General features: G+C 44.7%; 1 protein-coding gene across 2 annotated transcripts in view; it reads right to left on the bottom strand.

Moving 5' to 3' along the window:
• Nucleotides 1–21,938, bottom strand: part of si:ch73-60h1.1 (calcium/calmodulin-dependent protein kinase type IV) — a 255,324-nt gene that overhangs the window by 147,937 nt on the left and 85,449 nt on the right. For both annotated transcript variants that reach the window (XM_056252643.1, XM_056252644.1), the window contains 2 exons: nucleotides 18,908–19,034; nucleotides 18,557–18,709 (listed from right to left, as the gene is read on the bottom strand). In XM_056252643.1, coding sequence (XP_056108618.1) covers nucleotides 18,557–18,709; nucleotides 18,908–19,034 — 280 coding nt within the window. The remainder of the gene's footprint in view (nucleotides 1–18,556; nucleotides 18,710–18,907; nucleotides 19,035–21,938) is intronic.

Below are 21,938 nucleotides of genomic sequence, written 5' to 3'. Positions count from 1 at the left end.
GTTTTCCTGAATACCATCACGATTGAAACTGTGACATTGATTTCATACAACTGTTCAATAAACAGTTACAATTAAGTCACTTACATTTTAGATGCAAAATTGAGTTTTTGTTCTGTTTCAGCAGCGAAAAAAGTTAAACAAAGATCACAGTCAAGTCAAGTCAAGTCATCTTCATTTATATAGCGCTTTTAACAATGTAGATTGTTTCAAAGCAGCTTTACAGAGATAAACATACAATTTACGGTAACAGAGATTGTTTTGGCTTTATAGCGATTTTTGAATAATGCTATTTCCAGCTAAAGTTAGTTTTGATTGATTCTCTTCCAGCAAAATTATCATTTGTTATCAAATTAGGGGCCACTAAGACGATGGCGTTCTCTCTAAACAGACTTTAAACGCGAACCTGTGACCGGATGGCATTCACATGCACATTAAGAATTGATTCTATAGTTATATTCGTTTGAATATTTGTGCGCAGGTTTGTAATTTCCCTACAAACCATGCCTAAACAAACTACTTGTCTTGCCTATAGTTAGATAAAGAATTTTGTTTTATTTTATCACTTCGGGGTACGCGAACCGGATTTTCAACAACGCTTTATCTGTAGAGTGGGAAAGGGATCCTCCATAGGGAGAGGATAGTTGACACTTCAGCACTGCATTGTCATCGGGTCCAGGCGAAGCTCCTTCGTCAGATCTGGATACGGCCTGGATCCGGCAGGCTGAGGGAAAACCTCGGGATAAACAAAGACACTAAAGTTAGCGTAGATGCCATTCTTCTTATGATGTAACGAGTACATCTGGATTTAAGGGAAGTGTTCCCAGTTCCGGCTGACCTAATCTATGCAGCCTAACATTGAATTATAGAAGTCTATAGTGTGTTATGTGTATGCTAGGTCAAAGAGATGTGTTTTTGGTCTAGCTTTGAACTGACAGAGTGTGTCTGCTTCCCGGACAATGGTAGGAAGACTGTTCCAAAGTTTTGGTGCTAAATAGGAAAAGGATCTACCGCCAGCAGTCGATTTTGATATTCTAGGTATTATCAACTGGCCGGAATTTTGAGATCGCAATAGACGTGAAGGACTATAATGCTTTAAAAGCTCGCTCAAGTACTGCGGCAGGGGCAGACTTAACCATTAGGCAAAAGTCGGCAATTGCCTTGGGCCCCGAGCTATCTAGGGGCCCCCAAAATGCCCCATTAAATTATGCTTAAGTTGTTTGTTGTTGTTTTTTTTACTTTTCGCAAATTATATATTTCTAAAAAACATTTGCGAAAAAAAGCATCAAATCATTAGGGTCGCAGACAGAAGTTATAAAGCAATACGATGTTTAATAGGGAGCCAATGCAGTGTTGACAGAACCGGGCTAATATGGTCATATTTCCTGGTTCTGGTAAGAACTCGAGCTGCTGCGTTTTGAACTAGCTGTAGTTTGTTTATTAAGCGTGCAGGGCAACCACCCAGTAGAGCAATACAATAATCTAGTCTTGATGTCATGAACGCATGAACTAATTGTTCTGCATTTGTTAATGAGAGCATATGGCGTAATTTAGATATATTTTTAAGATGGAAAAATGCAGTTCTCTTGCGAGAGGTTCTCTCGTATTGCGTAAGTTTAGCTTACGCTACGGGAAAGATTCATCTTCTCGAGATATTGAAGCCAAAAAATTATCCTTAATTTTGTATTCATTGTCAACGCAGTGCAGCAGCTAGCAGAACTAGAGCAGGCCATCTCGCGTGCTCATTGGCTGCCCTGCTGGCATCTGCTGCAGCCTACCAGTGAGCCCCGCGTGACGTCACGCCCAATGAAGGGCGCTCGCGCCTTCATAGCGTCACAGCCCGCCATAATGGGCGTGGCTTAGCGTATAAAAGAAGGGGCTGTAGGCTGACTTCCCTGATTTTTCGACTCTTCAGCGAGCTCTTCGCATCGCTGGATCAGAGACAAGCCACCGCCGCCGTCGAACAGCGAACAGCCAGCTTAGGACAGCGCTGAGGAAGCCGGCCGTCTTCGCCACCTTCAGCCATCCGTGCGAGCTACGCTATCCGGCGACGTATCCTTTTACCTTGCAAACTCTCTATTTCTAAAAGAGCGCGAGCGTCTTTTTAAAGATGCCTCGCACTTCCTGCAGCTCGTGCAGGGCCCCGCTCAGCGTTGGAGACCGCCATGTGATCTGCGCTCTCTGCCTGGGCCTGGAACATGCAGTCCGGGGGCTGCGAGCTCTGCGAAGCGCTTCCGCTGTCGACCCTACGGGCTTGACTCGAAGTCTTCAAACCCGATGCAGCCACTCCGCCCTCTGTGGGACCGCGCAGGAAGAAGCGCCGTTCCCTGAGGCAGCCGGAGCCCGTGGCCACAGCGACGCGCTCGCCGGAGGACCTCCCTCGAGCCCCGCTTTCGCCTTCCCCGCCTCCCCTCCCCGACGCGCAGCTGCCGCTCACGAGCCTCACTGCCGTCGCGTCTGAGGAGGAGGCCGAGGAACACGCCACGAGAGACTGCTGCTCCATCCTGGCATCGGACAGCGAGGAATGGTCGCTTCACTCCGGCTCCTCGTCGATCCAGGAATCCAGCCGTTCCCGTGCTGGAGCTGACGCGGAACTTATGCGCCTGCTAACGCAGGCCGTCGACCGCCTCGGGCTCGAGTGGTCGCTGCCGAAGGAACCCGCGCCGAACAGGCTCGACGGCTGTTTCCTTCAAAGTCGCCGCCGTGCAGCTTCAGCGAGCAGGCCCGCTCCATTCCTGCCGGAACTTCACACGGAGCTGACGAAGTCGTGGAATGCACCATTCTCCTCGAGACTTCAGTCCCAGGCCTCCGCGTCGCTCTCCCAAGTGGACGGTGCCGCCGAGAAAGGGTACACGGCTATTCCCCCTGTGGAAGAGACGGTCGTAGCGCACCTTTGCCCGCCCTCCGCGAGATGGCGGTCACGTTCAGCCCTCCCGTCGAAAGCCTGCAGAGCCACGTCCGCCTTGGTCGGCCGCGCATATGCCGCCTCCGGCCAGGCCGCGTCTGCTCTCCACTCCATGGCTGTGCTACAGATCCTGCAAGCAGACCTCCTCCGTGAATGGGATGAGAAGGGCCGGGATCCAGCTGCGGTTACAGATCTGAGAAGCGCGACGGATCTCTCTCTCCGCGCCACCAAGACCGCAGCTCAAGCCATCGGACGAGCCATGGCCGCGTTGACTGTAACAGAGAGGCACCTCTGGTTGACGCTCGCGGATATAAGGGAAGCTGAGCAAGCCACCTTCCTGAACGCGCCGCTCTCCCCCACTGGTCTCTTCGGCCCAGCTGTAAACGGGATCGTTGACCGTTTCTCTGAGGTACAAAAGACCACGCAGGCCATGAACCTCTTCCTGCCGCGACGCTCAAGCTCCGCTACAGGCCGCTCTCGCGAGAAACAAAGCCAGCCTCCTGTACGAGCTAGCACCCAGTGTCCAGCACAGCCTCAGCCTTCGCAGCAACGTCAGGGCGGCCGCCCTAGGTCGCGCTCAGACAGCCGTCACAGACCCCCAGGGGGCCTCGGCAGAAGATCACGCTGAAGTCTGAGCACGCGAAGTCCTCCTAACAAAGAGAGAGAAAAGACGCGCGTGTCCCGCCGCGGCCGGACCGCCGTCAAAGTTTATTTCCCTGTCAGTCCCCTTCAAACAGGCTAATGCAGTGGTTCATTTAGCAGCCAACGAGCCGGTTTGTCCACCCTCTCGCCTGCACACAAACGCCGTTTTCACGGCGACCCAGAGAAATCTCAAAAAGATCATTATGTCTGGTCCGGCTCACGCCGTCAGTGTTTTAAGTGTAGTGAAAGTGCCCACGCCCCAGTGTTCACCCCTACACACAAGCACTTCAAATATCGTGTCACCCACAGAGCACACTCTCATAAAGCGCAGAAAAGCCGCTCGAGTGTTGAATATAAGAAATGTGTCCACAGGTCTGTGCCCACTATCTGCCCGCTCTGTTACACGGTCAAGAAAGCAGGTTATGAATGTAAGTCTCGTGCCCGCCAGAGAGCGTTCACGCTTACTAACACAAACCTCCCCCCGGGCGCCGCCCGCACGTTTAAGTGCTATCACAAAATGCAGGGCATTAATAAGACGCTCCCCATCCATTTTGATCGGGACGTCAAATACACTTGTAAGTCTCGTGCCCGCGCAAACGCGCTGGAGAGGAGAAAAGGTTCCCCATCCCTTATGATTGGGACATCTCACATAAATCAGCCGGTTTCGGCTTTCAGCGAGCAGCCGTTGCCCAGAACCGAGAGCGCGCGCGCGCCGCGCTTTCAGCTCCGGTTCAGTTTCACAAGCCCGCAAACGGCGGCGATCTGAACCCGGAGGCCATTCGTCCCCTAGCGGCTCACATAGCTGCGTGGGAAACTATCGCGGGGATTTCAGAATGGGTGCTGAGCACAATAAAGCAGGGCTATACACTTCAATTCATTCGCCGTCCCCCGCGCTTTCGAGCCCGGACCGCGACGATAGTGAATGCGGAAGTAGCACACCTACTTCATGCAGAAATAGCAAAGCTGCTGTGCAAAGGGGCTATAGAAAAGGTGCCGCCTTCTCTGAGCGAGTCAGGCTTTTACAGCCGTTATTTTCTCGTACCCAAGAAGGACGGAGCCTTCAGACCTATCCTAGATCTGAGACATTTGAACAGAGTGCTTGCGAAAAGACCGTTCAAAATGCTTACGACCAGGAAAATCCTCGCGCACGTTCGCCCGAGGGACTGGTTTATTTCTCTAGATCTGAAGGATGCCTATTTTCAGATTCAGATAATACCCCGTCAAAGGCAATTTTTGAGATTCGCCTTCGACGGTCAGGTAAATCAATACACCGTCCTGCCGTTCGGCCTGTCTCTAGCACCCCGTACATTTACGAAGTGCATGGACGCGGCGCTCGCCCCCCTGAGAAGTCAGGGGCTGCGAATAATGAACTATCTGGACGATTGGCTGATTTTGGCACAGTCAGAGACAGAGCTGCTATCTCACAGAACAGTGCTTCTCAGTCACCTGGAAATCTTGGGTCTCACGGTCAACTGGACCAAGAGCTCATTACTGCCCAGCCAGTCAATTTCCTTTTTAGGAATAGAGCTGGACTCGGTGACCATGTCGGCTCGTTTATCGGCACAGCGCGCGCGCCGTGTTCGCCACCTAGCCGCGTCTTTCCAGAAGGACAGCTTTCTCCCCTTGAAAACATTTCAAAGGATGTTGGGCTATATGGCATCAGCTGCAGCGGTGCTTCAGCTGGGCCTACTGCGCATGCGCCCGCTCCAACGCTGGTTGAATGCTCGCGCGTCCCGCCGAGCTTGGGTTTCTGGCGGTCAGAAAATCAGAGTGACTCAGACCTGCATAGCGGCTCTGCAGCCCTGGTTAGTGGCCGACTGGTACCAGCAGGAAGTGATGATGGGAACTATCTCTTATCGAAAAGTCATTTCGACAGACGCGTCCAACTGGGGTTGGGGGGCGCTGTTCGAGGGCAGACCGGTCTTCGGCCAGTGGTCAGACCAAGAGAAGTGTTTTCACATAAACTGTCTGGAAATGATAGCGGTTGAGAACGCGCTGAAGCGCTTCCTCCCGTTCATACAGGACCAACATGTTCTTGTCCGCTCGGACAACATGTCTGTGGTATCCTATGTAAACCGTCAGGGCGGTGTCAGATCCAGAAATCTCTGCAATCTGACGGAACGCCTCCTTATTTGGTCTCAGATGCACCTGCGCTCGCTGAGGGCGGCGCATGTGCCTGGCCATTTGAACGACGGCCCAGACAAACTGTCCAGGGACAACGTTCCCCCAGGGGAATGGTCCCTGCACCCCCAAACGGTCCAGAAACTGTGGTGCCTATTCGGCAGAGCGGAAGTCGACCTATTTGGAAGTCGAGTATGAACCCGCCGCGCCCTCCGTCGGTTCCCATGTGGGATCTTTCATTGGTCCTAGAGGCCCTGAAAGCTTTTCCTTTTGAACCACTAGACTCCGTGGGGTTGAAATATCTATCACTGAAAACCGTCTTTCTGACTGCACTGTCGTCAGTAAAACGTGTGGGGGACCTGCATGCGCTGTCTGTCAGCGCATCGTGTCTTGAGTTCGGGCCAAATGACTCTAAAGTCATCCTCAGACCTAGACATGGCTACGTTCCTAAAGTGATGGGCACTCCGTTCAGAGCGCAAGTTATCTCGTTGTCAGCTCTCCCAGCATCTGACAGCAAAAGTGATGTGAACCTCCTCTGCCCTGTCAGAGCGCTGAGGTTTTACATTACGCGCTCCGCCTCATTCAGGCGTTCGGAACAGCTGTTTGTTTCGTTTGGTGGGCGCACCAAAGGTCTCGCCTCCTCGAAACAGAGCCTGTCCAGATGGATAGTGGACGCTATAGCAGCTGCTTACGCGTCAAAAGGTCTGCAATGCCCTCTGGGCATCAGAGCTCATTCCACGAGAGGCGTGGCCTCTTCGTGGGCATGGTCCAGTGGAATTTCTATCCATGACATATGTGTAGCGGCGGGCTGGAGCTCCCCGTCTACCTTTGTCAGGTTTTATAACCTAGAAGTTTCTGCCTTGCAGGCTAAACTGTTGTCAGTTTAAAGGAGAGGTGTATTCTGCCCAGACCTGCTGCTCAGATCACTCTCACATGACTCAGCTCTCCTGGTTGAGCTGCACTAAGTAGGTATGTGCCTATACAGACCGGCGCGCTGCTCTGTATTCCCTATGTGTGCTTATGTACAAGTGATGGCCCGCGTGGCTGGCCACCTTATTTCTCCACTTATAGGGTTCCCCTGAAAGTTCGGGGTCTCATGGTGGATGCTTGGCGCGCACGGCGTTGACAAAGTGTTCCCGTAGCGTAAGCTAAACTTAAGCAATACGAGAGAACCTCTCGTAAGAGAACGATACTCGGTTACTAACGTAACCTCGGTTCTCTCTAGAGAGGGAACGAGTATTGCGTAACCGGCCGTGCTCGCGCCACGAGCGACTTCGCTTCAGTCGTCGAAAAACCAGGGAAGTCAGCCTACAGCCCCTTCTTTTATACGCTAAGCCATGCCCATTCTGGCGGGCTGTGACGCTATGAAGGCGCGAGCGCCCTTCATTGGGCGTGACGTCACGCGGGGCTCACTGGTAGGCTGCAGCAGATGCCAGCAGGGCAGCCAATGAGCACGCGAGATGGCCTGCTCTAGGTCTGCTAGCTGCTGCACTGCGTTGACAATGAATACAAAATTAAGGATAATTTTTTGGCTTCAATATCTCGAGAAGATGAATCTTTCCTGTAGCGTAAGCTAAAGATTAGATTAGATTAGATTCAACTTTATTGTCATTACACAAGTACAGGTACAAGGCAACGAAATGCAGTTTGGGTCTAACCAGAAGTGCAATAGCAGCAAGTGCAGGATATACAGTGGTTCCATAAGTGCAGTACATGGATATGTACTGAATAAATATAGAATTGAATACTATTATAAACAGAATTTTTCAGATAGATTAGTCCTATGAATATAATATACAGATAACTATTATTGTGAACAGAATTTACAGCTAGATATGTACTGAATATAATATACAGATGGCTATTACTATAAACAGAATTTTTACAGATATGTACAATGAACTAAAATGGCTAAAAATGGCTCATTTTAGCTCAATGGCTAAAATTAGCAGTATAACAATGGATTTAAAGTAGTGCAAATTAAGTTTGGACAGAAGCTATCCGAGTAAAAGTGCAGTGGAAAGTAATTGCATATTACAGTTAAGGTACGGTATTGCAAATGTATATGTAAACATTTGGTACTGTAAATAAACAGTCGGCAGTGCAAATTGATATTCCAGTCAGGTAAGTAGTGCAAGATACATATGTAAACAGTTGTTACTATAATAATAGTCAGCAGTGCAAACGAACATTATAGCATTGCAATAACAAAATTGAGGCAGGTGTGAGGAGGGAGAGGAGAGTTTATCAGTATATGAGGGGAGTGGGATCAGTGAGGGTTAGAGTTCAGTAAAGAGACAGCTCTGGGGAAAAAGCTGTTCTTTAGTCTGCTGGTCCTGGTCCGGAGGCACCTGAAACGCCTGCCGGAGGGCAGGAGAGAAAACAGTCTGTGGGCTGGGTGAGAGGAGTCCTTAAGGATGCTGCGAGCTCGGTGCAGACAGCGTTTCCTCTGGATGTGCTCGATGGCAGGTAGTTGAGTCCCAGTGATGCGCTGGGCGGTTTTCACCACCCGCTGCAGTGCCTTGCGCTCTGCAACAGAACAGCTCCCATACCACACTGTAGCACAGTTGGTCAGGATGCTTTCTATTGCACAGCGATAGAAGTTCACCAGGATAGTTGAGGAAAGCTGATTCTTCCTCAGCGTCCTCAGGAAGAAAAGGCGCTGGTGAGCCTTCCTGACCAGGCAGGAGGTGTTGGTTGTCCAGGACATGTCCGCTGAAATGTGGATTCCCAAGAACTTGAAACTGGAGACACGCTCAACAGCCATTCCATTGATGTGGATGGTGTCGTGTGTGCCTCTTGACTCTTTTCTGAAGTTCACGATGAGCTCCTTCGTTTTGGTGGTGTTGAGGAGCTGGTTATTTTCAGTGCACCATGTGGCCAGGTGCTTGATCTCCTCCCTATAGGCAGTCTCATCGTTGTTGCTGATGAGACCAATCACCGTAGTGTCGTCCGCAAACTTGACGATGGAATTAGATCCGTACACAGGCTTGCAGTCGGAGGTGAAGAGGGAGTAGAGAAACGGGCTTAGCACACAGCCCTGTGGTACACCAGTGTTAAGTGTGATGGACGTGGAGCAGGTGGAGCCGGATCGAACATTCTGGGGTCTGTTGGTCAAAAAGTCCAAAATCCAGTTGCACATGGAGGTGTTGATGCCCAGGTCTCCAAGTTTGGCTATTAACTTAGTTGGGATGACAGTGTTGAATGCTGAGCTGAAGTCAACAAACAGCATGCGTGCATAGGTGTTCTTGTTGTCCAGATGTGTGAGCACAGAGTGCAGTGCCATGGAAACTGCATCCTCTGTGCTCCTATTGCTACGGTAGGCAAACTGATGTGAGTCCAATGTGGATGGTAGAGAGTCTTTTAGGTGTGCCAGGACCAGCCGCTCAAAGCACTTCATTACGATGGGTGTGAGTGCTACAGGGCGGTAGTCGTTAAGGCACTTCGGGCTGGAGTGTTTTGGCACTGGCACAATGGAAGTGCATTTAAAGCATGTTGGTACAGCTGCTTGGGCAAGAGACAGGTTGAAAATGTCTGTAAAAACCCCAGCGAGCTGCTCCGCACATGCCCTGAGTACGCGTCCAGGGATGTTGTCTGGTCCCGCAGCCTTGTGCACGCTGATCCGGCTCAGTGCATCGCAGACATCTGTGGAGGAGAGTGTGATTGGCGGGTGGTCAGCTGAGGGTTTGAGCTTGGTGGCAGTTTCTCTGTTGTCTCTTTCAAAGCGAGCATAAAAGTCATTCAGCTCGTTCAGGAAGTTGACATCAGTGGCTGCGGGGGTGGAGTGAGTGGGTTTGTAGTCAATGAAGATGGCCTGAATGCCCTGCCACATGCGTCGAGGGTCAGCGTTGGAAAAGTGTCCCTCTATCTTAAGCTTGTAGCCGTGCTTGGCCTCTTTGATGCCCCTCTTCAGATTTGCTCTGGAAGTGCTATAAGCTTGTGCATCTCCTGATCTGAAGGCAGTGTTGCGTGTCTTCAATAGGAGTCGCACTTCCCTGTTCATCCATGGCTTCTGATTTGGGTATGTGGTGATCTGCTTCTGGGTTGTAACACTGTCAATGGTGGTATTAATATAATCCAGTACAGAAGAGGTGTAACAGTCAATGTCCGTGTGAGAGTCACTGGTGGCTTGAGAAGCAAACATACTCCAGTCAGTGTGTAGAAACCTTTCCTGGAGTGATAAATCTGCCCCCGCAGGCCACACCTTGATGGTCTTCACTGATGGCTTCACGCGATTGATGAGAGGTGCATATTTGGACGTGAGGAACAAAGAAAGGTGGTCTGACTGTCCCAGGTGGGGGAGGGGTGTCGCGACGTAAGCTCCAGCCATGTTTGTGTAAACATGGTCTAAAGTTTTGTTTCCCCTGGTGTGACAGGAAACATGCTGGTGAAATTTCGGTAGCACTGACTTTAAGTTTGAATGATTAAAATCACCCGCAACAATAAACGCAGCTTCCGGGTGGACAGTCTGTTGTTTACTGATGGCTGCGTGAAGTTCTTTCATAGCAAGCTTAGCATCAGCATCCGGGGGAATATAGGCTGCAGTTATAATGATGGAAGTGAACTCCCGCGGTAGATAAAACGGTCTACATTTAACCATGAGAAACTCAAGGTTAGCTGAACAATGTCTCCCAACAATAGCAGAGTTTGTGCACCAAGCTTTGTTAATGTAAATGCACAATCCACCACCTCTGGTCTTACCGGAGCCATCTAATGTTCTATCCGCCCGGAATGTATGGCGTCCCGCTAGCTCAATAGCGTTGTCCGGTATTCCGCTGTTTAACCATGTTTCCGTGAAGATTAGGACATTACAGTTCAAAAGTCTCTTGTTGCATGTGATGTTGAGTCGAATCTCGTCCATTTTGTTCAACAGCGACCGTACATTGGCAAGGAAAATGCTGGGTAAAGAGAGCCGATGTGGTGTTAGCTTTAGCTTAGCTCTTAGTCCTCTGCGCTTCCCCCGCCTTTGTTTACGATCTCGACGCCGCCTGCGAGCACTTCCGCCCGGCCGGGCAGAGTGCATAGCCTCGGGTGTTCTGGCGATCTCAGGAAGCAGTCGAAGGTTGTCCATAAAACTGTCGGAAGTTCGCAAACCAATATCCGAAAGCTCACATCGGGTGTACGATGTAAAGGCACAACTGTTCTGCACGAACAGACCCGAAATGAGCAAGAAAAATACAGCAAAATTGCAGAATCTGGAGAGACCGCGAGCCTCGCGATGTACTCGCGCCGCCATCTTGGATCAAACTTACGCAATACGAGAGAACCTCTCTAGAGAGAACCGAGGTTACGTTAGTAACCGAGTATCGTTTTACAGATACTAGACACGTGACTTTCAAATGAAAGATTGGTATCAAAGAGCACACCCAGGTTCCTAACCGACGACGAAGACTTGACAGAGCAGTCATCAAGTGTTAGACAGTATTCTAGGTTATTACGTGTGGACGTTTTTTGTTAGAATCTCTGTTTTTTCAGAATTTAGTAGTAGGAAATTACTAGTCATCCAATTTTTTATATCAGCTATGCATTCCGTTAATTTTGTGAATTGGTAAGTTTCGTTAGGTTTTGAAGAAATATACAGCTGAGTATCTTCGGCATAACAGTGAAATCTAATTCCATGTTTCCCAATGATATCTCCTAATGGTAGCATGTACAGAGTGAACAGCAACGGTCCTAGTACTGAGCCTTGTGGTACGCCATACTGAACTTGTGATCTCTTCATTTACTGCTACAAACTGATAACGGTCAGATAAGTATGATTTAAACCATGCTAATGCAATTCCACTAATGCCAACATAATTTTCGAGTCTATTTAAAAGAATGTTGTGGTCAATAGTATCAAATGCAGCACTAAGATCAAGTAACACTAATAGAGAGATACAACCCCGATGGGATGATAAGAGCAAATCATTTGTAACTCTAACGAGAGCTGTCTCAGTACTATGGTACGGTCTGAATCCTGACTGAAAATCCTCGCAGATATCATTTATTTCAAGAAAGGAAGACAGTTGTGAGTATACTGCCTTTTCTAATATCTTTGATAGAAAAGGCAGATTCGAGATCGGCCTGTAATTGACTAATTCTGTATGATCAAGTTGTGGTTTTTTAACAAGCGGTTTTATCATAGCCAGCTTAAAGGTTTTTGGTACATATCCTAGAGACAATGACGAATTTATGATAGTAAGAAGAGGATCTATAACATCTGGAAGCATCTCTTTCAGTAGCTTAGTCGGTATAGGGTCTAACATACAAGTTGTCGATTTAGATGAATTAACGAGTTTAGAAAATTCTTCCTCTCCTATGGCAACAAATGAATCAAATTTTTCCTCAGGGAGACTACAATGCACTGCCTGATGCGATACTGTGGTAGACGGTTGCATAGTTATAATTTTGTCCCTGATATTATCGATCTTGTAAGTGAAGAAGTTCATAAAGTCATTACTGCTGTGTTGCTTGGACACTTCTGGGCTTCAAGCTTTCTTTTTCGTTAGTTTAGCCACTGTTTCAAATAAACATATCTTCTAACAGGTCTAACATATTTATAACACGGAGTCGGCTTTGCAGCCTTGGCTAAATGTAATTTACATGAGACAGGGGTCTCAAACTCAACTTAACTGGGGGCCGATGGAGGTAGAGTCGGGGTCAGGCTGGGCCGCATCAAGTATTCCACAAAAAATAGTATTCAAGTATTCCAAAAAAGGAGCACAACTGATCCAATCTTCTCAATATTTATTATTAACGTTTCTTCTGAACTGTTCCTCTGAATTTGAACATTCCTTTCTGTACATGATTGGTTCTTCATGAGCTGTCCTTCTGACAGTTGAAGTTCATTTTACAAACTTTCTTAACACATATTTGTGATATTTATATTTGCTTATGTCCTTTTTATTTTCTTTATACAACACATTAATGATATTGAATGTTTTTTTTTGGAAGGCACATTTCCTTTTATTATACTTAGAAAAACAATTATTGCTTTTGAAATACAAATATTTGCAGTCATGTCTGCCCGTCTTTGAATTCTTTCTACACATGTATAGTGTCTCAAATTACTGACTGCACAAATCAAAGCAAACCTTCTTATCAACCTGTTGGACACATATTACAAGCTCAAAATGATTATTCTCACATTGTTTAAGAGCAGGCCAGGGTCTCTCTCCAACACGTCGCTCGCGAGCTATCAGTAGCTCGTGGCCTGATTGGTGGTAGCTCGCCAAGGGGCCTGTTCACATATCGCGCTCACATATTTTGCGCGCTCAAGTTCGTTATTTCAAATGTAGGCGCGCGGCAAGCGCGCTCATAATTGAAGCGACGCGCACGCGCTCATTTTTTCCAGGCGCAGTGTGTTTGTACTTCGCGGTTGTCTATGACAACTATTGACAACAAACCCACCGTAAGCTGTCACGAGACTATCTATGGTAGCCCATAATAAGGGATACATTTTTTTTTTTTTTTTTTTTTTTTAACGCGGCACACGCAACGACGGGCCGCACTAACATTAAACTTTAATGTCAAGTAGGGGGCCACAAAATATCACCCCGCGGGCCGCAAATGGCCCGCGGGCCGCGAGTTTGAGACCTCTGGACTAGATAATGATCTGAGATGTCATTGCTCTGCTGCAGAATTTCAACGGCATCAACATCTATTCCATGTGATAGTATTAGATCTAGAGTATGATTACGACAATGAGTAGGTCCTGACACGTGTTGTTTAACTCCAATTGAGTTTACAATGTCTTTAAATGCCAATCCCAATGCATCTTTTTCATTATCTACATGTATATTAAAATCACCAACAATTAGTACTGTATCTACAGCCAATACTAATTCTGATAGAAAGTCTGCAAATTCTTTAATAAAATCTTTATGCTTCCCTGGTGGCCTGTATACAGTAGCCAGCATAATTCTCAAATGTGATTTATCGTTTACACTATATATTTTTACATTAAGCACCAACACTTCAAAAGAAATATATTTAAAACTAGATTTCTTAGTGGTTTTGAAAACATTATCATAAATTACAGCAACACCTCGCCCTTTGCCTTTCAGACGAGGCTCATGTTTATAACTGTAATCTTGTGGGGTGGACTCATTTAAAGTAATATAATCGTTTGGTTTTAGCCAGGTTTCTGTCAAACACAGCACATCTAGATTATAATCTGAAATCATATCATTAACTATGAGCGATTTTGGAGTAAGGGATCGAATATTCAGCAACCCAAGCTTTATCATTTGCTCATCTGTATTATATCTGTTTTTTATTTGTTGAACATCAATTCAATTTTTAACCTGACGTTTTTTGGATTTCCAAATTCGGGGAACAGACACAGTCTCTATATGATGATATCTAGGTGAAAGAGGCTCTATGTGATGGGATTTATCTGACCTTGGTGACGCGAGGCCGCTAGCAGACGGTCGGTTTAGCCAGTCTGTCTGCTTCCTGACCTGAGCCCCAATTTGTCATGTTTTAGCTCTAAGACTATGAGCCAAATTACTAGGGAGAAGAGCAGCACCAGCCCAGGAGGGATGAATACCATCTCTTTTCAACAGGTCAGGCTTGCCCCAAAAACTTTTCCAATTGTCTATGAATTCTACATTATTATGCGGACACCACTCAGACAACCAGCGATTCAGTGAGGCCAATCTGCTAACTATCTCATCACTCCTGCGTACAGGAAGGGGGCCAGAGCAAATTACAGTGCCTGACATCGTACTTGCGAGTTCACACACCTCTTTAATATTAATATTGGTGATCTCCGACTGGCGGGGTCGAACATCATTAGTGCCGACATGAATAATGATCTTAGAGAATTTACGATTAGCATTAGCCAGCATTTTTAAATTTGCTTTGATGTCAGGCGCTCTGGCTCCAGGCAAACATGTGACTATGGTGGCTGGTGTCTCTATTTTCACGTTCCGTGTGATCGAATCACCAATTACCAGGGCACAATCAACAGAATTCTCAGTGGGTGTTTCACTGAGTGGGGCAAATCGATTTGTTATGGGAATCGGAACGGAAGAGTGGTTCTTTGATCCGCGACTAGAGTGGCGATCCCTAACTGTCACCCATCTGCCCTGCTGCACAGGCTCTACTTCAGCCGGAACCGAATCATGTAAAGGGTTCACTATGCTAGGCGCATCCAAAATAGTATCTGAAGCTCTAGTACTATCCTTACTATCCTCAATTAAAGTTTGGATGCGTGTCTCTAGTTCTGAAATCTTCTCCGTCAGCCTGACTGTCTCCTTGCATTTATCACATATAAATCCTATATTGCCATCGGAGAAGGCTATACTAAACATATGACACGTGACACAGGTGACAATAAAAGGACAGGAAGACATTACTCACCGTGTTTGTTGACTGATTCTTACTTACCCGGGCTTTTATGAACTCAAAGGCGCGGGCGCGCGAGAGAAAATAAATAAATGAGCGCGTTAACAGGCTAACGTTAGCGAGTTACTAGCGTGCTGTGTTAACAATAACGGAAGCTAGAGATGTAAGGTTAATCTGAGATGTTGGGTAAGCTGTATTTAGTAGTATAAACAACTAGAAATGATAGTAAATGATGGCTCAAAACAGAAAGAAAATACGAGGCTCAGGCGGAGCTTACAACCTCGAAGCAAACCTCGAAGCAGAGAAACACACAGCAGGCAGCGAGGCAGACAGGAGCAATCGATCAGCCTAACCATCCCACATCTCACAGCAACATTACTGAATGATTCAGCATTTTGAACGAATCGGTTGACTCAAAGATTCAATGATCAATCCATAAACATCTGTCTCATTTTTGAATGACTCGTTGAACGAATGAACGAATCATTTGAACGAATGAATCAATGACTCGCTCATTAAGACGGTCGCCTGGCGACACCTAATGGTGGTTTAGTGTTATGTTTAAAAGTATCATTCTTTCCAACGATTGTAAAAGGTGCTCTAAGCGATGTCACGCGTTTTTTAGGCCAAAACTTTTTTTGTCACATACAGCAAACATCTCCTCACCGCTAGCTGCCTGTTCCCTGAACACACTGTAAAAAAACGTGGTCTCTATAGACACCCCAGGCTCCACAAACAGCAACAAAAACAAACTGGGGCAACTCGCACCACGAAACATAACAAACAGTGTTCCAGCCAATAACCGACAAGAAGGATTTGGGGGGTTAGTGCGCGTACACATGAAGGGGGTATGGAGGAGAGAGAAGCAAGAAGAGGGATTCTCTTTAAGTTTGATATGGCCGACACACGACCAAAGAGACGACATTCCGATGAACAGATTGCAAAGAAGAGGGAAAAGGAGAAGGAATGTGCGAAGTCCTGAATTTACATTGTAAAAGCCTTCAAAAGGTGGCGAGAACTCCACCGGCAGAAGGGCTTCCAATCCGTCATTCAGGTAGCTCTGTTTTTGCTGGACAGGTGGGTAAATCCAGTTTGGTTTTTCTAAATGGCGCTAATTTTAAAGTGAAACTAAAAAGTGCACGATTCATAGCGGTGTGCGTCCACGGCGAGGAGCGAGCAGAACAGAGCGAATGTGTTTTAGTTCATTTCTACTTCCATAGGAATTAATTGAAAACGCTCGCTCCGCTCCGCACCATTATCAATGTCCGTGCGGAAGTGAGTATTTTACTTTCACTTTAATTTTAGCGATTTAAAAGCCCCCGCCGGTGTCACACGTCGATTAACAGGTAGGAAAATATCCTCACAGTCACATACCTAATATATTTATATATAAATACAATAGGCCTACCTGATAAAAAGTTGTATGTACTACTTTGATATAATTTTGAACACGAGGGCAGTATAGACCTATGTATGATTTTTTGTTTTTAACTTTTTCATACTTCTTGAATTGAAAAAACAGAATAAAAGGGTTTTAGTTCTGATATTTGTATAATTTTATATAGAAATAAATGGTCTATAGTTAAATTTTTTAATGTTTTAGTGTTTTAGTGTTTCCTTTTTTGACATGACTTTAATCCCTCGCCATAGCAAAACCGTTTGAGATATTCAATAGCCATTCACAATTTAGCACCTTTAATGTATTTTCATCATGTTGAAAAAGTTTGGTGGGAATAAAATAAACCACTTAAGAGGAGTGGGTTAAAATTCAGAGGCTGATTTTGTAAACAAATCCACATTCAAACCAAAATATCTGACTTCCTGTTGGTCGGAGCTAATGACTTTAAATGAGAAAGTTGTCCAGCTCGATGAGAACAATATACGTACCGAGTTTTGTGACTGTAGGTAAAACTAATCCCCCACTTTTGTCAAATAGTGGCGCTACTAAGCCCCTCCACCAAGCCGTTTCTGAAACTCGGACCATATCTACTGTCTGACATCTCTTATGTGCATGTTGAGTTTCATGCAATTTGAAGCATGTTAAGAGCCTCAAAAGTATACAAAAAGATGCGTTGCCATGGCAACAGTATTTAAGATATCAATAATCCTTTCGCAGGTCTACATCTGCCATGTACAGATAAAGTTATATCTGTACATCTGTACAAAATATTATACAGATAAAGTTTTGAGCAATTCGGGTAAAAATAAGAGGGTGATTTCAAAGCATTTTGAAAGTGACACACTTCCTGCTGCCAGTTGGTGGCGCTATAAATTTGACTCACAACAGTCACATCCATGTGATCGGCCTCGTACAACAAACACACAGCTGAAGTTTCATCAAGATCAGTTAATGTATGCTGAAGTTATAACACACTTCCTGTTTCCCTTTTTCGCCATAAATTTGTTTCCGCGCCACAGCCAAACCGTTTGATATATCAAATTATCAAGATTATCAAAATCCTCAATGGCTTGAGTTCATGCACACCGATTTTGGTGGCGATTGGATGAATTCCCTAGGAGGAGTATTTCAAATTCCATAGCATGCGTTTCCAAACAATCCTTAATAGCCGACTTCCTATTGGGCTGGCGTAAAAAGTAAGAGTACGAAAGTTGTTTGGCCCGATGATATCTATATGTGTACCTTTCAGGGCTTGGGCCCTAATAATAATCCTAAAGAAAACAATAGTGCCTTCGCCCTTTCAGGGCTTGGGCCCTAACAAGACTCAAACTGAACTTAACAGAATACACACGTTACAGTTATAAACATATTATTGTATTATTTATTGTTAAATATTTAAGTAGTTAATTAAAAATTAATATAACTTTAATTTGCCAAATCAAAGTCATCTGGTGCTACTAACAAAGTCATGTAGTGCAAACAATATGCAAAAAAACCACCACAGAATAAAGAATAAAAAAAAAAGGTAATTGCGACTTTGTATCTCACAATTCTGACTTTTTAAATCAGAATTGCATGATATAAAGTCAGAATTGCATGATATAAAGTCGCAATTGCGTGTTATAAAGTCAGAATTGCGAGATATAAACTCAAAAGAGGGCAAAGTCAGAATTGCGAGTTTATTCAGAATTGCGAATCAGTTTATTTCTCGCAATTGTGAGTTTATATCTCGCAATTCAAGTTTATATCTCCCAATTCTGACTTTATATCATGCAATTCTGACTTTATATCTCGCAATTCTGATGTGGTATTCTGATCAAAAGATAAAAAAAAATTTTATCAGTAATTATAATTAATTAATTACTAAATATATATATATAAAGTCAGAATTGTGAGAAATAAACTGATTCGCAATTCTGAAAAAACTCGCAATTCTGACTATGCCCTCTTTTTTATGATGTACACTGTATGCAAGGTACAAGTCATTTACATTTTCTTAATGGTATATACGTTTTTTTTATTATATGAGACCAATGTGAATACAAAGAGGACATTTCTAAGAATTCGGCACATGTGTGTAGACTAGATTTTTAAAAGATTTTCTTTCTTTCTTTCTTTTTCATTGGACTCTAAAACGTAGCAGGGCAGTGATGACTGACCTTTAATTTTCGCCGAGCATTAAATTCCTGTAGTTTTCTTTGTGTTGTGTCCATGTGGGAGAATCGTGCTGCTTTTCCAAGCACCCATGGGTGTTCCAGAGCCTGTTTCACTGTGAGACGTTTATGAGGGTCCAGCACAATGAGCTTACTTACCTACAGACAACATAAAAAAGATAACCAACAGCTAATAATGAATAAACAAAAAGAGCTTATTAGAGAAAATTATTAAGAGCAAATTAGCATCTGAGTCTGCCTTTGATATTTTGACACTCTTCTCTCCTATCTGCAGTGCATGGAAATCATCAGCGTTACAAACAGGACAATAATGATATGTTAGCATGCATTACTCACCAGATCCTTTGCATTGAGAGAGACTTCATCCCACCAGGGGGAGACAAACTCATAATCACAATTCAGAATGCGACTGTACATGTACTGGTCCCCCCTTGGATCGAAAAATGGTTCAAACCCACACAGCCTGAGGGTGGAGACAGACAGAAAAGAAGCAGATGGCAGAGAAATTGCAATTTATAATTTGGACAATGAACTGCATGGGGAAACACACTAATTATATGCACAATGCCCCTGAGGATATATATATATATATATATATATATATATGTCTTCAGTGCCAGTCTTCATACACACGTCAGTTTGGGTCAGTAAGATGTCTTTAATGTTTTTAAAAGAAGCTCACCAAGGCTGTATTTATTTGATCAAAAAAAGTAAAAACAGTAATATGGTGACATTTGTATTATAATTAAAAACAACTGTTTCCATTTTAGTAGTGTTTTCCATTCAGAGTCACATTATCCTCAATAAATTATTCTAATATGCTGATTTGGTGAAAATATTATCATTACCATTATTATTATCAAAGTTAAAAACAGCTGTGCTTCTTAATACACTGAACAAAATTATAAACGCAACACTTTTGTTTTTGCCCCCATTTTTCATGAGCTGAACTCAAAGATCTAAGACTTTTTCTATGTACACAAAAGGCCTATTTCTCTCAAATATTGTTCACAAATCTGTCTAAATCTGTGTTAGTGAGCACTTCTCCTTTGCCGAGATAATCCATCCACCTCACATGTGTGGCATATCAAGATGCTGATTAGACAGCATGATTATTGCACAGGTGTGCCTTAGGCTTAGATTATGTCTCCTTCGCATAGAGTTGATCAGGTTGTTGATTGTGGCCAATGTTGGTCCGCTCCTCTTCAATGGCTGTGCGAAGTTGCTGGATATTGGCAGGAACTGGAACACACTGTCGTATACGCCGATCCAGAGCATACCAAACATGCTCAATGAGTGACATGTCCGATGAGTATGCTGGCCATGCAAGAACTGGGATGTTTTCAGCTTCCAGGAATTGTGTACAGATCCTTGCAACATGGGGCCGTGCATTATCATGCTTCAACATGAGGTGATGGTCGTGGATGAATGGCACAACAATGGGCCTCAGGATCTCTTAACGGTATCTCTGTGCATTCAAAATGCCATCAATAAAATGCACCTGTGTTCGTTGTCCATAACATACGCCTGCCCATACCATAACCCCACCGCCACCATGGGCCACTCGATCCACAACGTTGACATCAGCAAACCGCTCACCCACACGATGCCATACACGCTGTCTGCCACCTGCCCTGTACAGTGAAAACCGGGATTCATCCGTGAAGAGAACACCTCTCCAAAGTGCCAGACTGCAGTCAGGTCGAGACAGGTTGGTGTGGTTACACGTGGTCAGTGGTTGTGAGGCCGGTTGGATGTACTGCCAAGTTCTCTGAAACGCCTTTGGAGACGGCTTATGGAAGAGAAATGAACATTCAATTCACGGGCAACAGCTCTGGTGGACATTCCTGCAGTCAGCATGCCAATTGCATGCTCCCTCAAAATTTGCGACATCTGTGACATTGTGCTGTGTGATAAAACTGCACATTTTAGAGTGGCCTTTTATTGTGGCCAGCCTAAGGCACACCTGTGCAATAATCATGCTGTCTAATCAGCATCTTGATATGTGTAGCACTCGTCTGCAGTAATTTAATAGACTTTTTATATTACTGTTATAATACAGATAAAATTTGAATTCCGTCAGAAGAATCAGGGATCGCTAAGGAGACAGCGGGTTAACATGAGAAGTAACAGACAGATACAAGATTGAATTAGAAATATAATTGGTTTTACTTGAAAGGAAAAAATAGAAAATTTATAAATGTAAATTACAAGATCACATAAACAATAAACAATAAAATTGACAATGAAAATTTCCACCACGAGTGCACTCTTGTCGGTGTTTTCAAATATGTACCCACATAGTCAGTTCAACACTCAAAAAGAAAAGGAAAAAAAAAAGCAGTTCTTAAGATCGAAGTTGTCGTGTTTCCACGAGTAGCCCTGAAAACTCAAGGAAAGGATAACGGCCTCCTCTCCACGAAGTGATGTCTTCTCCCTTTCTAGAAACTGGGTTGGCTCGCCATCAAACACGGAGTCTACAGGATGTCACAGAAGGTCGTGCAGTCATCATGTCTCCAAGGTATCAAGAAGAAAGAAAAGAAAACGGAAAAAAAACAAAGGAAAGAGAAAAAAACCTGGCCTCTGAATCAATAGCTTTCTCTCTAATACAGACACGTGGCCAACAATGGCGACGGTGAACTCTGAAATGAACAAATAATAACCATGCGGTTCACTATAACCGCTCAACTGAAGTAATCAGATAACCAGTAACATAAAGTACAAATATATTTTTTCACAGAATTGATTAACTAATTATTTACCTTTGTGATCGATTTTTCTTTTGCTCTCACACAGGCGCAACTACAGGCGTGCGTGATCATAAAATGGCGTCGGTGAACTGCAATGTACAATGACCACGCGGTTTACTTCAGACATTTATGACTACTCGGATCAAAATACAATTTTAAGAGAAAATAACCAGTCCACAGCAACTAAGTTACAGTTTAGTAGCAGTAATTCTATCGTATTATGAAGTAATACAGTCTTTTTATCATTAATTATATGATACTAACTCACCAAGTAGAATGTATTCCTCAATTCAGTCGGCTTCTTATTCAGAATGGATCAACTAATTAATTCTCAAGCTTTCTCGTATTATTTCAAAGATTTTCAATCAAAGATGTATAAAAACAGATCACGACGATCAGATTGCGTCTGCTCTTCTCAATCAAGCTCGTCTCTTCTGTCATCGCGCATGCTCGTTGACGCCCATGGCGCAAATGACAAAGAGCTCTCATTGGTTGATCACTAAGCTTCTATCTAAAATGAGTTCGCAAATTTATCTATTTTATATTCGTAACTTTTACATCTCTTATCGACTTTTATTAAGGGAACAGGATATTGCTAAATTGTGTATAAATTAAAT

The sequence above is a fragment of the Rhinichthys klamathensis genome, unplaced genomic scaffold, assembly GCF_029890125.1.
Source record: "Rhinichthys klamathensis goyatoka isolate OS25496 unplaced genomic scaffold, OSU_Roscu_1.1 h1tg000098l_1, whole genome shotgun sequence".
NCBI classification, from domain to species: domain Eukaryota; kingdom Metazoa; phylum Chordata; class Actinopteri; order Cypriniformes; family Leuciscidae; genus Rhinichthys; species Rhinichthys klamathensis.
The sequence above is the reverse complement of the archived record's forward strand: the minus strand, read 5'-3'. Positions and strand labels throughout refer to the sequence as shown.